Below are 15,770 nucleotides of genomic sequence, written 5' to 3'. Positions count from 1 at the left end.
TTTTGGTTCTTCCTCCCACCATAATTAACCCTGTATCTTGTTCCTTCCAGAACGGGATTTTATCTGCAGTGCCTTATTTCGGCTGTTGGTTATGTATGATCCTATCTGGTCAAGCCGCTGACCATTTAAGGGCAAAATGGAATTTTTCAACTATATGTGTTCGAAGAATTTTTAGCCTGATAGGTAAGTGAAGTGAATCAGGTATTGTTTTGGCTTGCAGTTGTTTACTACTGTGTTTACAGTGCAAGACAAAGTAAAAATGATACTAGTCATTATTTTGTTCACATATTAAAACAGTATGTTTTAATGCATGTAGTATATTTCTGTGTAAGATGGCTTTTTTTGAACTATGCATTTTGAGGATTAAGTTTTATCTCTACCATAGTCTTAAAAGTATAAAAAATATCTTGCTTTGCTGAATATCATCTCTAGAATTTTACAAGTCACTTTGTTTTCAGCTCTGAGTTTGCAATGAAGACAATATTTTAAGCTTGCACTCCTTTTCTAAGTGAATACATTTTAAATTTAAATCCAAAAATATCTCCTAATATCATTATATCAAATGAGGAGCTATAAATCAAATAACTCAAAGGAACTTAAAATACCATGTGTTTCAGACTCTGCTTTCAGAAAAATAAATTTTAAAACTATCTAGGATAACTATTCAATTTCTTTAAAGAGTAAGTAGAGACCCTGGAAGTTGTTAATGGCAATACTTCAGTAATTACATTGTGAAAGGACCCTAGTCAGAATAATTCTACAAACACCTCCTGAGCTGGTACCACTGAAGGGTGCTGTCCTGTTCCACTGCTTACTTACTTGACGCTCAAGAAATTTTTCCACATCTGCAAGTGAAGTAAATCCCTATAGATTCAAAAAAAGGCGTTTGTCTTTTTTGGCTTCCCGTGGACCTGCTCTGTCCAGTGTGGTAGCAACTAGCCATATATTGCTATTTAAATTTAACAATAAGGTCCTTGGTTGCAGTTACAGTCCATACAAATACAACACTGCCATCATAACGAAGAGTTATTGGATAGCTCTACTGTAAACAAAGAAAAAATGGCAGCCCATTCATGAGGTCACTTCCTGTGTTTCTTGTATTTTATGCTTAACTGCCTGTAATAAACTGCATATTGTTTTCAGTTGTTAAAACCTAGATGGAGTGTTTTAATAACTTTATTCAACAATGTTTATTATGTAGTTTATCTTCTTTGGTTATATGAATTTTAAATCACACTGTGTCGACTGTTGCCTCTCTGGGACCATATTTTTCAGTCATTCTCTTCTTGCTCTTTTCTCTAACATTGAAGAACTTTAGCTGAGTCCTGGTCACATGTAGATTTAATAACATTGCATAATGAGGTTTTCCTTTTCCTTTTATATTAGTTGCATTATTCCAGAAGTTTTTTCACAAAACGACATCATTTAAATTTAGACTCTTCTAGGCAGTACAATGTTTCCACAGTAGGTGGCAGTAATATCCAATCTCGGATTTATACCATATTAAGGTAGAGGAAGCAAATATTAATGCTGGGGCTTCTTTTTCTTTTTATAACTTTTAAACTTCAGGAATGATTGGACCTGCAGTGTTCCTTGTAGCCGCAGGATTTATAGGTTGTGATTATTCTTTGGCTGTTGCATTCCTAACCATATCGACAACACTGGGAGGCTTTTGCACTTCTGGATTTAGCATCAATCATCTGGATATTGCTCCTTCGTAAGTACTAGTCTAAAGACTGGCTGTGGTTAACTTTAAATTATTTTTTTAATTGTGTTAAAATGTATATAACCTAATATTTACCATTTTAACTATTTTTAAGTGTACAGTCCTGTGGCATTAAGTGCATTCACATCGTTGCGCAATCATCATCACCATCCATCTCCAGAACTTTTTTATCTTCCCAAACTGAAACTCACTACCCATTAAACACTAACTCTACACTCCCCCTTCCTCCATCTCCCCAACCCCTGGTGACCACCATTCTATCCTTAAATGCTTTATCCTTAGAGCATTCTTATAAGTATTCTTGAGCTATTTTATGACTAAGGAAACCCAGATTCGGAGAAGTTAAGTGATTTGTCTTACACTACACAGCTAATAAATGATAGAGCCAAAATTCAACCTAAGATTCTTACTGTTAAGCCCAGAATTCTTTCTACAGCTATTTCTCTGGAAATATTCTTTGAGCTACATACTTCTAGAATTTGTTTTGTGCCAGTTGACAAGGTAGAGGAGGGGACTGTAAATAATTTAACCCAGAAGGTTTGGTACACTTAATTTTGTTTTAAATAATGGATATGAATTAATTTTTGGAGAAGACAGGTGGGCACTTACCATCTTTCCTCTACCCCAAAGCCTTCATACCTAGACTACCTCAGAATCTTCTGATTCCAATGACTCCTCAGTCTCCCATCCTTTCAGTAAGTACTTCAGGATAAGTTCTAAGCTGACCTTCATAGAACTCAAACAGACCTTTGAAATTCTAATCCAATCTCTTATTTTATATAAGAAGTCCAAGAAGTTTCCAGAGAGTTAGAGTCTTAGTGTGCCCAGCTCCTGTCTGCCAATCTGTAGTGCCTTTTACTAAGGCTCATTCTCGGCTCCCTGTGGCCGTGCCTTTTCCTGTCCATCCATCTGAATCCTTCCCAGTTCTTTATGAAGCCTTTCCAGCCCATTACTGTCTACTTTTATCTCTTTCTTTTCTCAGTGCATTCCATTTATAATTTTATGCTAAATGCATCTGTATTCACTGCCTTACCTTGATTTGTAAATATTTCTAAATGTAACTCTTATCTCCCAATTTGGATGTAAGCTCCCTCAGACTGAAACATCTTATATATCCGTATTACAGCTTCTGCAAAAGGAGATGCACACCCAGTCCATACTTGTTGAGTAGTTGATTTATATCATCATACCAAGAAAGTAGGAGCTTCAGTTCTACATATACCCTTAACAGTGGGGAACCAAGGAAAGGAAACCAGTAAGTTAGGCACTGGACCAAGAAACTATTTGAAATACAAGGTAACCTAAGCAAAAGCTCTGGACTATAAGCTCTGAATGTGCAAGGGCCAAATCTGTGTTAATTACCACAGCAGTCAGTACCAGCACCTGGGCCTGTGCTGGCCCATGGTCAGTGTGCAGTCAATTGCATGAATAGAAGCATGAAAATAGACTTTCATACTCAGCACCATGTTAAAATTCTTTCTGAAAAACTATTTGTGTATTAACCTTACTGTTTGTCAACACTTTTCTTTAAAGCTCTTTCTTTTCTATTTATGTACGATAAAATCAATTTTTATATTCTCTATTAAATTAAAATACAGAATTCTCAGCCAACATGCAAAATCCTCCACACTATGGCCCCAGCCTATCTTTATAATTTTATTCCTCCCTCTCTCACCTCACCTTCTAATTATTCTTTGCCCTAGCTGAACTAAACTACTCTTTATTTTCCAAACACACACACACACACACACACACACTCACACTTTCAGAACTAGAAATAGAATCGATTAATTATTAAACCCATTAGTTACAATCTTTGTAGTGTTTAAATTTTGAATTTCAAATTTATCCTTTGTACAGTTTTATATGATTTTTATTTTTAAACTAGAAGTTTACATTAATCCTGGTTAAATATAAAACATTCTGTATTTCTAATATGACTATAGTGGCTGAATTACATTTTTAAATGCATAAGGATCTGATAATCAGAATAATAATAAAACTATTACACTATGTGGGAAGTCTATTGTGATCAAAAAACTCTTTGAATGTATCTCTTATCCAATTTAGCAACGTAATCATGTTTTCACATCCCAAGATTGGTCACACATGGACGTTTTATTATAGTGCCGGTCACATAGGGTGTGCTCAGTAAATACTTGTTGAATGAATGAATCCCTAGTTTTAATCACAGGACTAAATGTCTAATATTGGAAGTATTTATAATACAGCAGAGACTTTTGTCAAAAAGAAAAGAAATTAAAATAGAGGGAAGAATTTTGTGAACCTTACAAGCTAGGAAATGTTTATTGAGAATATATATTGGTGAGTTAAGAACTGAAAGAGTTTAATATGATGAAAGAAAAGAATACTTGAAAAGCAAAAACTTCAAGAAAACATGGTTAAACTTAGTGGTAAGTTGAAAGATCTGACACACACATAACTGAAATAATAAAGAACCCCTTGAAGTTGAAGGAGCAAAGGCCTAAGAAGTCATTTCCATAGAAGAGAGGATAGGAAGGAGCCTACTTACCTAAACAAATTGCTGCACAGTGACTCGAAGCACGTATTTGAGGTTTATAAAGCAGAAACTAAGTCTGATTACTAAAAAAAGGATTCAAGGAAATAGCAAATTATTAAAGGGCTGAAATATGTTCCTTTATGCTACTGAGTAGAAAAGGAATCTAGGAAGGATTTCACTTGAAGTAAGTTAAATAACTGACATTGTTCAATTATATGGTATATAGAATCATAGAAAGTTAGAACTAGGAAGGGATGAGAGTAATCTCACCCCTTACTACTCACAGTGTGGTCCATGGACCAGTGACATCAGCATGATGTGGAAGCCCATGAGCAATGCAGAATCTCAGGCATCACCCCAGACTTCCTGAACTATTAATAAAATCCACGTTTAAGATCCTTGTGTGATTCTCATGCACATTCAAATGTGAAGCCCTGGTCTAGTCCAGTCCTCTCCTCATACAACAAACATCTATAGAGTCCTTACTTTAGTACTTTACATGACTCTACAAAAGATAAAACCTACTCCGACTTGCAAGGAGATTAATCTACTTGAGGAAAAAAAAACAATAGAAAACAAAAAATTGTAATATGTTGTGATAATCCATTCTTATCAAATGCCTGCCTGCCAAGTGCCAGCCATAACACAGTCCTGGCCTGTGGAGCTTTTAGTCTAGTGTGGTAGGCATGAAGACTCACACAAATAAAAACCAACTTTTTGAAGAAAAAGTGAAAGAATAAAATAGGGGGATATAATATAGTTCAGGGAGTCAGGGAAGTGTCTCTGAGGAAGTGATATTTAAGCTAAAACCTGAGAATAAGTAAGAAGTTAGCTAGGCAAAAATGGAGTGGTATCCCTGACAGAAGAATTTACATAAGAGGATAAAAGAAATTGTGCGTGTCTTGGTCTAGTTGGGCTGCCATCACAAAATACCATAGACTGTGTGGCTTAAACAACAGAAATTTATTTTCTCAGAGATCTAGAGGTTATTAGTCCAAGATCGAGGTGCCAACATGGTTTTGGTTTCTGGTGAGAGCTCTCTTCCTGATTTGCAGGTCTGCCTTATTGCTTTGTGCTCACATGGCCTTTCCTAGGTGTGTGCATGCATGCATGTATGTGTGCAGAGAGGGACAGAGCTCTGGTATCTCTTACTCTTCTTATAAGGCCATAGCAGAATATTTCAGTTAACCGAGAGAAGACCATTTGTGGCTGAGAGGCCGAGAAGAAAGCCACTGGGAACTAAGCAGGAGCTTATAGTAAGCATTTTATATTGTATCCAGAGCAAGTAGGACATAACATTCTCTGTATTTTAAGATCACTTGTGTGTGGACAAGAGTACAAGTAGAGGAAAGCAATTAGGAACCTATTGCAGTAACCTAGATGAGAGATGGTAGGGTGTAATAGGAGATATAAAGAAGTAGATAGATTTGAGATGTTTTGTAAGTACAATAGATGGGACTTCACATCTATTAGAACTGAAGAGTAAGGAAGATATCAAGGATGATGATTTCCAGATATTTTACTTGGGCAACTGGGTAGATAAATGTGCCATTTATGGAATTGGGATGTCCAAAGGAGGAAGAGTCTTGGGGAAGATAAAAATTTCAGACATGTTAACATTTAGACATTTGTTTTTTAAAAATCTAGGAAATAGTAGTAGTACTAGTGAAACTCAGAAAAGCAGCCCGACTGGAAATGAAATTTGGGACTAATAATCCACATATCAGAGTATTTAAAGACAAGGATTGCCTGCGGAGAGAGGGTAGAATGACAGGTGATCCCAGGACTGGATTTTCACCTTTGGAGATCAGAGAGGAACTAACCAGAAAAGAAAACTAAAAAAGGAGCAACCAGAGAGATAGAAGGAAAATCAAGAATGTGGTGTCAAGGAAGCCAAGAATATCCAGTCTTCAATTCAAGAATGAAATCTAAACGAGAGATAAAGATTTAGGAGTCATCAACATATGAGTAGTATATGAAGCCCTGACATTGGATAAAATTACTCAGCAAATTGTGATGAGAACCTTGGGGTTCCATTAAGAGAAAGAAGAGCCTGATGCAAAGATAATTGATAAGAAGCAACAGTGGAAAGATAAGGAAAATAAGTAGAGCCTGGGATTCCCCAAAGGGAGGGCTTTGATCAACAGTGTCAGATGCAGCAATAGATTGAAAAATCTTAACTGTTAGTCTTTGATTTCTCTGTGACATACAAATCACTAAGAAAGAAGACAGGCAAAGTAAAAGACTTGAGAATGATAAAGGTTTGGAATAGCTACTGAAAAAAATAGTCGCTAAGAACTCATAGATGGGATTTTTGTCATTGATAAGGATCCGCTGAAGTTGGAGATTAATTTTGCACTCTCACTATCGCACTAAGTTGTTATTTCTTTCTGTGGCATCCAGCAGCCCACGTGTAGGATGGAAATGTGCCGTTGGATTGATCTAGGCTTGAGATTTTAACAGGCTTAGTGTTGATGAGCAGTCAAAGTGGTATGGAAATTGAGAGTTTGGGCACAAAAGAGGTCTAGGCTGTGTTATCTCTTAGATGCTTTTAGTTGAAATAATAGAAATCCTAATTTAAGACGGCTGAAGAGCATCGATTCATAATCTATCTGGACTTTACTAAAGTCCAGAAGCAACAGGCAAGAGTTGATATCCAGCTGTTTACTAATATTACCACAGACTTGTTTCTTTCCTACTCTCCACTCTGCCTTTCATCCTACTAATTTTATACTAGGGCTGGGTCGGCTTATAAAATCACACGACCAGAATTACATATGTCTTCATTTACATCAAGCAAGAAAGAACAGGATCATTTTCTCTCCATGGAAATAAGTCCTGGGTTTCATTTTGATTGAATCAAACTGAGTCACATATCCACCCCTGAACCAATCCCTATGACCCAGGGAATGCCATTTGACTTTAGGACAATCAGCACCCACCCCTAAAGTTAGAAGCAAAAGAGTTGGTGCCCCTCAAACCTTACGGGAATGGGTGCGGAGGAGGCCATCGGTAACATCAGTTACAACACATAAAGATGTGAACACAAAGGACTCATTTTGAAGATGAAGAAACTCAGGCACAGAGAAGTTACGTGATGTCCAAAATCACTGCTTGTAAATGGCAGACCTAACACTTGAATCCAGGTCTTCCAGCTCCATGGTCCAGGGGTCTTTCTGCTACATTAAGTTGCCTCTCAAATACTTATTGGGAAGATCTTAATAATTGGTCATCGTAAAGGAACTAGAGGTTATTTTTGAGAACTCATTGCAGAGAACAGATACATACTCTGGTTGCCTCAGTTAATGTGAGTTTATTATAAAATAAAGTAAGTGAATATGACATGTAAAAATGATAGGGGACATAAAATTGGCTTAGCAACCACCCAGCCAGAAGGAAGGTAATAAGCCACCCACTCCATTTCATGGAGCTGAAAGGTAGTTCAGTATTCATCAGGTGCCTGAAGTCTGTCAGGAGCTCTGGAATCTGTCAAGGGTCCTACTCTGCTCTCTTCAATTGGCAATGAAGGGCAATTGGATCGTGAAATAGAAGCTGCAACTATTGTTAAAAGAAGAAAGTGGATGCTGGAGAAGAAAAGAACAAATATGCATGGTACCCACCTTCAAAGCGTGTCGTGAGGATTAAATAGAACACAGAGACACGAAACATTCAGCATATATGTACTAAATGCATTTGCACACAATTCAGTTATTATTTTCTGGCTAACGTTGAGTCAGGGGCCATGACCAGGGTCACAAATCAATCCAAGTATAACAATAAAGGGATGGATGATTGGTGAGCTCTTAGAAAAGAAAATATTGATTACTAAGGAGCTACCATTAGATCATTAAGATCCAAAACGGCAAAAAGTCAAATTTCTCAATGTCATTTTTAGCTTCATACATAGAGGAAACACAGTGTAGTTGTTCTATCAGGATTTCAACAAGGTCTCCCATAATATCCTTTTGGACAGGGTGGGAAGAAACGTGCAATTAGGTAGATATGCAATTACCAAATTTCAGTGTCATAGCAAGCTGATTAACAGATCCGGTCATTTAACACGCACTGAGCCAGGCACTGTACCGAATGTTGAAGACAAACACGAAAGTAACGTGGTCCCTGCTTGCATCTATATAAGCATGTGCTGGCATGAGTGGTGGTAAGGTCACGACCTGAAGCACATACTGGACAACTTGGAGGTGGCGTCCTGCAACTGGGCTTCAAGCACCTACATCTTAGAGACCCTGATCCAGCCCTGACATTCTGTGAGGCTTATACATCAGAAAAGACATTTATCTAGATATGGTATGAAGCTAAACCATTGAGTAACATAAATGATACCAGCAAGTAGTTGTAGAAGTCAGGAGAGAATGGTGAGTGTCTATATGCCTCAGGTAATGAACAGTGCTGTACTTGCTCTAAGCTGACTGAGGCACCAGATGGATGGCTTTGACCAACATATGTATGTAGGTGAACAACACATGAAATTTTTAAAATTATACAACTATATAAATGTAAGATATGATCTCATCAAAGTCAAAATTATTTCTCTCCCTTATATTTTAATTCAACCCTACATATGAGCTTTCATTTTTTTATTTTCCAAGTAGAATTTCTTGTTTCAAAGCATACTAGTTGTTTCTAGTTCCATGTATCTTAGTTAACTGGGGGTTTACATATCTTATGACCATATTATTACTTAGTTGCTATTCATCTTTGGTAACAGCTGAGTGCCCATGCAGTGGATATTATCTGCTATTTTGAACAAGAACACCTAAGGGGCACAGACCTTAAAGCATTCAGCACTGGGGCTTGTGGTGAAAAATTAGGCATAAGAAAATTGATCTTTCCTACAGGCTGAATTCAGTGATAACCATGTTTTTAACAAGGCAGCGTTAGAGATTATAACATTATAATATTAAGTACCAATTTGGAATCAGACAAATTGAGTAACATTTTATGGTCTTTATTTTTTCATCTATAGAATGAAGATAATAATCCCTACCTCATGGGGTTGGGATTAAAATGGGATTTTAGCATATGTTAAAATATATATATGTTATTAAATATATGGATATATATATATATATATATATATATATGATACTTAGAACCATGCCTGACGTAAGATATTTCAATAAACAGTCAGTATTCCTATTAACATATAAATGTGCAGATAGTATTTGCTAAGCCTTTTCTTCTATAGACTGAAATAGAGGTTATCTATGGAAAATTTTGTTGCCCAGATTCAAGGGAATTGGATAAAGTTTTAACTGTTAATCCCACAGAAGTCAAGTACTCCAATAGCACCGAATCCAGACTGAGTCCATACGACATGTTTTTTCCAAGCAGTCATCAATCTTTCATGGCCCTTCCTGGCCAAGTGTAACATAAATACTTGAATGAGCTTCTTGGTGCTGACATTTAGAATTTCACAACATTCATCTGCACTTAATATCTGTCACTGAAATGGCCTGGCAACATTGCCGTCACTTCCTCCTACTGCCAAGGTGTTAATGGTTTAAAAAAAAAAAAAAAAGACAGGTTCTGCCAAGCTTGGTTAATTTAAGATACACTCCCTAAGGGGCATAAGCCAAAAAGATCTGTACCACATGGTTTTGTTATTGTATCCTGTATGCATGAGTTTTGAACATAAAAGTTTGTTATGTTTGTAGATAATTAGGTTCAATGGGATTTTTTATTCAGGCATTGTACGTATTAGTCAACTCAACCTGCCATACAAAATGCCATAGGCTGAGTAGATTAAAAAACAGAAATATATTTTCTCCCACTTCTGGAGGCTGGAAGTCCGAGATCATGGTGCCAGCATGATCGGGTTCTGGTGAGGACTCTTCCTCACCTTCTCCCTGTGTCTTCACATGCCCTTTCCTTGATTTGCTCACAGAGATCAAGAAAGATCTCTCTCTCCATCTTCTTATCAGTCCACCGATCCTATTGGGTTAGGACCCATGCTTATCTCGTTTAATCTTAATTTACCTCCTAAAGCCCTGTCTCCAAATACAGTCACATTGGGAGGTTAGGACTTCCACATATGGATTTTGAGCGGGCACAATTCAGACCATAACAGGCACTCTTTCTTACCTAAAACAGGGAGAGGAATTTCAGCTCAGTAGTCTGCAGCCTAGGTACTGAGGATCCCAAGCCTCGCAGAAATAGTATTACCCACAGTAAGATGACACAGACTAGTAGACATCAAGCTTCATTCATTTTGACTGGAATTTTATAACAACACTGATCATCTCATGAAAAATTGAAAGCTCTAATTGGACTTTTTCTATGTGTAGATGATTTTTATGAAAATTAATAAATGCCATTTACTGGGTTAACTAATTTTTAACTGTACCACCACCTTTAAGTTTTCTTACTAAAGGCATCAAACCTAAATCTAATGAACCCTCTAGGATCTAGAGTCTACATATACCAGTGTACAGTGTACAGGAAGTACAGGGTACATGAAACTATGTGAAATGGTACCTCAGGGAAGCAATCTACAAAAATCTAGAAAGTCGGACTATCTACAGGATAAAATCCCAGTTTCTTCAATCAAAGAGAAAGAAAACAATAAAAAAAAAAAAAGAAAAAGGAACAAACCATTGCTACACACAACAACTTGGAATGATGCTCAGCAACCTTACTATGCAATTCAAAGGTTACATACGAATCCATTTATGTGGAATTTCTGATCAGGAATCGTCACCTTCTGAGCCAATGCCCACGAGGCGTGCTAGTCTCCATGGGACACAGCTCCAGCAATTGGTGCAGCCAGAGCCCCATGGATCCATGCATGGGGCCTCGAACAACTGTGGGTCATGTGCCACTTCTCTGGTCATCATGTACTGAGTAAACGTAAATGTTGTATGGCTGGTGGAGAAAATGAAGGAGAAAACACCATGAGTTTGCAGTGAGACTATGGAGTCAGAATTAGGAAACAAATTAGAATTAGAGAACAATTACTTCTTATAACACATAGTATTTGCTTTAAGGACAATAAAGATTCTGAGAAGACGGCTCAATATGAGCTGAACGAGACAAAGAAAGTTTCATGGAAGAGGTAGGTGCCAAGCAAGTGGTTTGGATGGAAAGAGTATGGATTTCAGATAGTGAATATAGTAGTAAAGATAAGTAGCAGGAATGAGCATGGCAGATGGGAACAGCTGGAATGAGAGTTGTCTGGATCTGAAGCTGTATATTGTGCGGTACTAGGAAATAAGTAGGTGGTAGGGTTAGGTGGACCAGGCCAGGCCATTGCAAATCAGGCAGAAGATTACAATCTTCTTACAGTAAGCATTAAACCATCCCTGTAGGATTTTGAGTAAGAAAGGGGTGACCCGACAAAATTATGATCATTCAAATTAAAGTTTATACAGTCTGAGAGGCAGTTCAACCACATATAAAATGTCTGAAAATGCTTCTACCTGTAGGTTCTGTTTCTTGATCAGGTGCTAGTGACATGGTTGTCTTCACTTTGTGGAAATTCATCAAGTTGTACACCTATGGTTTTTACATATTTCCATATATATGTTACATTCAAAACTTTTTTTCATATACATTGTGGAATGTGGGGGAGCTCAGCTGGGACACCAGGTATTTTACATGTATATATCTATGAACCCGTGAATAATAAGGGAAATAATCTATCACTAACTTGTCCAAGTCACACAGATGGTTAATGGTGGAGCTAGGTTGGACTCTTTAGGTCTCCTGAGATTACCAGAATATTATGACTTCTTTATAGAAAATGATAAGCATTTCATTCTTTATAGAACGGCACCTAAGATCTTGACTATAGTAGCCTTCCTTAGTCTATATATGTTCCTTATGTATTGGAGCAATCAACAGATCATGAATATTTCCCAAATACAGGCAGGAATTCTTTCTTTAAAGATTTGTTTCCAAACATAGATAAAAATATCCCACTCACCGAAGATTTACCCTTAAAATAATCAGAACTTTTTCTGATCTTATTAAAATGCATTTTTTTGTCACACACACACACACACACACACACACACACTGTAAACCCAACTTGCCTATTTCTGGGACAGTGTGCAAAGATTTAGCTAGCAGCAGATATGTAATAAATAGAGCAAATAAGTTGGGAACATGATATTCAATATGATCTCATTTCTATAATAATATATAGGGAATATATAAATAGAAAAAATAATTAAGATAGTTACCAAAATGTTAATGTTGATTATCTATATATGGGAGGATTGTAGAGAATTTTATTTTCTTGTTAATGTTTTTCTTTTTCTTTTAAGTTTTCAACAATGAAATAAATTTTGTAATAAATTCTTTCTTTTTAACTTAAATAATATTAAGACACATCAATCTTTCTATCTAGATATATTCATGTCTAAAAGTCATATCTCAGCACTTTTCTATATCACTATAATAGGGATTATTTCAATGGCCATGTTTCTCTCTATAATTAGAATGCTAATTAACTATTGAAATGCAAGTTTTTCACCAGCTAAATATTCAGTCCTATTTCAGTAAGACATTACATTTAAACATAAAATTTCACAAGAATAAAACCTGGGAGTGGTATATGTTGAAAAAAGCAACTTAAATGTGTAAAACAATAATAAACTTCTACAAAAATGTTTCTGCAGGTATGCTGGTATCCTCCTGGGCATCACAAATACTTTTGGCACTATTCCAGGAATGGTTGGGCCTATCATTGCTAAAAGTCTGACCCCTGAGGTAAGTAGATAATTAACTTGTAAACTGAAAAAGTCTAAACAGTTCACTTGAAGCTGCACATCTGCGTCAAAGTTGAGTATATTTTAATTAAGGATAAAATTCTGAATGTCTATTCTTAAGCAGTTCCTTATAGCAACAAAAAGTAAATACCTTAATGGGTAGGAAAATATATTTTCAAACAACACTCTTTGGATTTTAGACAGAACAATAGAACTAAGTTAAATGAAGATCTTGTAGTTGAATCCACATAGTACTTAAAAGTTGTGACATTACACCAGGTAATATTTGTGTCATTTGTTTGAATGAGTAAAATTGGCTATGTAAAATTATTCAAGAAGTGGATCCCCGACAGTAAGGTGTCAAGAAATCATGTGAGAATGAGTAAGGAACAGCTGAAATAATTGAGAATGTTTAGGGGAGCAGAAGACTTGGGAAGACATGATAGGTGTCTTCACATATTTGAAGGACTCCAATACAAAAGATGGTGACTTACTCTCGGCAGCCCCATAAAGACAGATGGAGAGAACTTATGAGGAGACAACAGGAAAGTTATTTGTTCAAAGCTGTATGTAATGGGCAGCCTTATGAGTTAATGAGCCCTGAAATAGTCAAACTTGTGTTCAACAGGAATTTCTTGGGCATTTATTAATATACCAGATACTGAGGATTCAAAGGCAAAATGACAAGCTTCTGCACTTGAGAAACTCATTATTTAGAGATCATATGGCATCAAATAGTTACAAGACAGCGTGATGAATGCTGTAGAAAACAATGTGTACAAAATGCTATGGGCACAGACGAGAGAACAGCCAGTCTGTGGAGAAGGAACACTACAGGGGTGAGCGAGGGTGTGGGAGGCTGGCGCTCGGGCCTGAGAAGCAGGGTGGGCCCAGGTTGGTCCCGCCTGAAGCTGGCAGCATGGGGCCGGATCAGTAAGCAGAGACTCTGCAGGATAAAAGGTTGCCGACATTGTGTAAGAAATCAAAATAAATGACCTCAAAGGCCCTTTCCTACTCCTGTTTGCTACTGTTTAAAAAAATCTGAACAACTGGCGAGATACATACTTTAAGAAGCTGACTTAAACCTCTAAAAGAGACTTAATTTTCTCTTTGTTTTGTCTCTGTAATTAAATTAACATTATCTAATGCTTAATATGCTTACAAACTTTCTTATTACCAAATGTAGTCATTTCAGACATATATGTGTTCACCACAGATAATGTTATTTCTTCTCTGTTCCCACCATTTCTAATTCCCTACTTAAATGAATCAGTACCTCCTTGTTACTATTTTCTCTCACTTAATAAAAAGGTATGTTGGGAAAGTTTTTTCCTAAAATTCTGTATCTCACTATGGACACATCAGAAATGTTTAACCTTATCTTCATGGAGCATTGCGACAAAAGAGGGAAAGTCAACATACTACCATGTATTAATTTCACTTCTTGATGACCCTAGCATTCATGCTAGGGAAATATGGATTCCTGAACTAAAATCTTGAATGTTTGTAAAGTGGGAACTGAACTGGATTTTGGATATGTTGTTATAGCATTTGTTTAATGTTATTAAAAGGATATTATTTTTAAAAAGAAAAAACACATTTGCCTTTACAATTGCAATTGCTTACAGTTAAAATTTTCTGCACCACCTCAGAAACTTTGTGGAATGAGTCAGAGTATACATAAATAATTAAAAGTCAAAGTGTGTCTGAGGTTCAATTTTGTTACAAACAAAACAGCATTCTCTAAAAACTGGTGGGATTTTTGTTAACAAACTAGTAGCTATGTGAGATTTCTGGTACAGTTGATTGATTTTTAAGTCACTCATTGCCTCCAAATAACACCATTTCTAATTCCCTACTTAAATGAATCAGTACCTCCTTGTTACTATTTTCTCTCACTTAATAAAAAGGTATGTTGGGAAAGTTTTTTGAGATTTTTATTCTGTAGGTCACACAGAGAAGCTTTGTCTTAGGAATCCTAAGAAACTGTCTTAAACATTTATTTTTGGTATATGATGTAATTATTGACTGACTCCTCCTCTACGATGGTGACATTGTTATTGTAGCATATCTAACTAGCCACTAAAATTTAACATGGATCTCCAAGGTTTATTTCTTTTCACTAAAAGACATTCATCTCAGATAACTTAACCACAGAGTGCTTCTTTCTTCATGTTTTTCCTTTTTTTCCTAAATAAATGACCTTATACTAGCTTCCTACTGCCTATTCTTTTTCTTTCTCAGTGCCAGTTCTACTGAGTTTTTTGTTTGTTTGTTAAATGATAGTTAGACTGAAATTGTAAAAATCCAAAAAATGATTGTTAGGCACATGACCCAGAAATTTAGATAACTGCCTGATGTTTTTATAGCACTGGATTATACACTGAACATTTGTATTTTGTTGATCTCTCGTTGACAAATCCCATGCATGTCCTGTTTTATGTGCCATTTGAGAGCCATGCTGAATCTTTCAGGTCAGGCCTCAAACTTGAACTTCAAAGTCCATCTTAACTCATCCTTACTTGATCTGCCCCTAACACTTCCCACCTAAGAACTTGGGTGACGTGCAGGCATGATACTTTCCTAGTAATGCATGATTCAAGGACATGCCCCACGTTTTGTTTTTAGTAAACTATTTATGGAAGTATGGTGTGTATTTTTTAAATGCACAAATCTTAAATATACTGCTGGATGAATTTTCACAAAGTTAATACATCCATGTAACCAGCACCCAATCAAGAAACAGAACATTACCTTCCTTGCAAAGCACCCAGGTACCCCTTCCCACCATTCC

The 15,770-nt window shown here is 36.5% G+C and overlaps 2 protein-coding genes across 5 annotated transcripts in view; one reads left to right on the top strand and one right to left on the bottom strand.

The window, feature by feature from the left end:
* The window catches only part of CD109 (CD109 molecule), a 207,649-nt gene that overhangs the window by 181,100 nt on the left and 10,779 nt on the right, over positions 1-15,770 (bottom strand). The window lies entirely within an intron of this gene.
* Positions 1-15,770, top strand: part of SLC17A5 (solute carrier family 17 member 5) — a 51,853-nt gene that overhangs the window by 34,357 nt on the left and 1,726 nt on the right. For 2 of the 4 annotated variants that reach the window (XM_019749319.2, XM_074333205.1), the window contains 3 exons: positions 51-183; positions 1,570-1,717; positions 12,887-12,977. In XM_019749319.2, coding sequence (XP_019604878.1) covers positions 51-183; positions 1,570-1,717; positions 12,887-12,977 — 372 coding nt within the window. Of the gene's footprint in view, positions 1-50; positions 184-1,569; positions 1,718-2,852; positions 3,009-12,886; positions 12,978-15,770 lie in introns of those variants that run through there. The other 2 variants (XM_074333203.1, XM_074333206.1) reach the window with 2 other exon arrangements.

The sequence above is a fragment of the Rhinolophus sinicus genome, linkage group LG05 (genome assembly GCF_036562045.2).
Source record: "Rhinolophus sinicus isolate RSC01 linkage group LG05, ASM3656204v1, whole genome shotgun sequence".
Classification (NCBI taxonomy): Eukaryota; Metazoa; Chordata; class Mammalia; order Chiroptera; family Rhinolophidae; genus Rhinolophus; species Rhinolophus sinicus.
The sequence above is the reverse complement of the archived record's forward strand: the minus strand, read 5'-3'. Positions and strand labels throughout refer to the sequence as shown.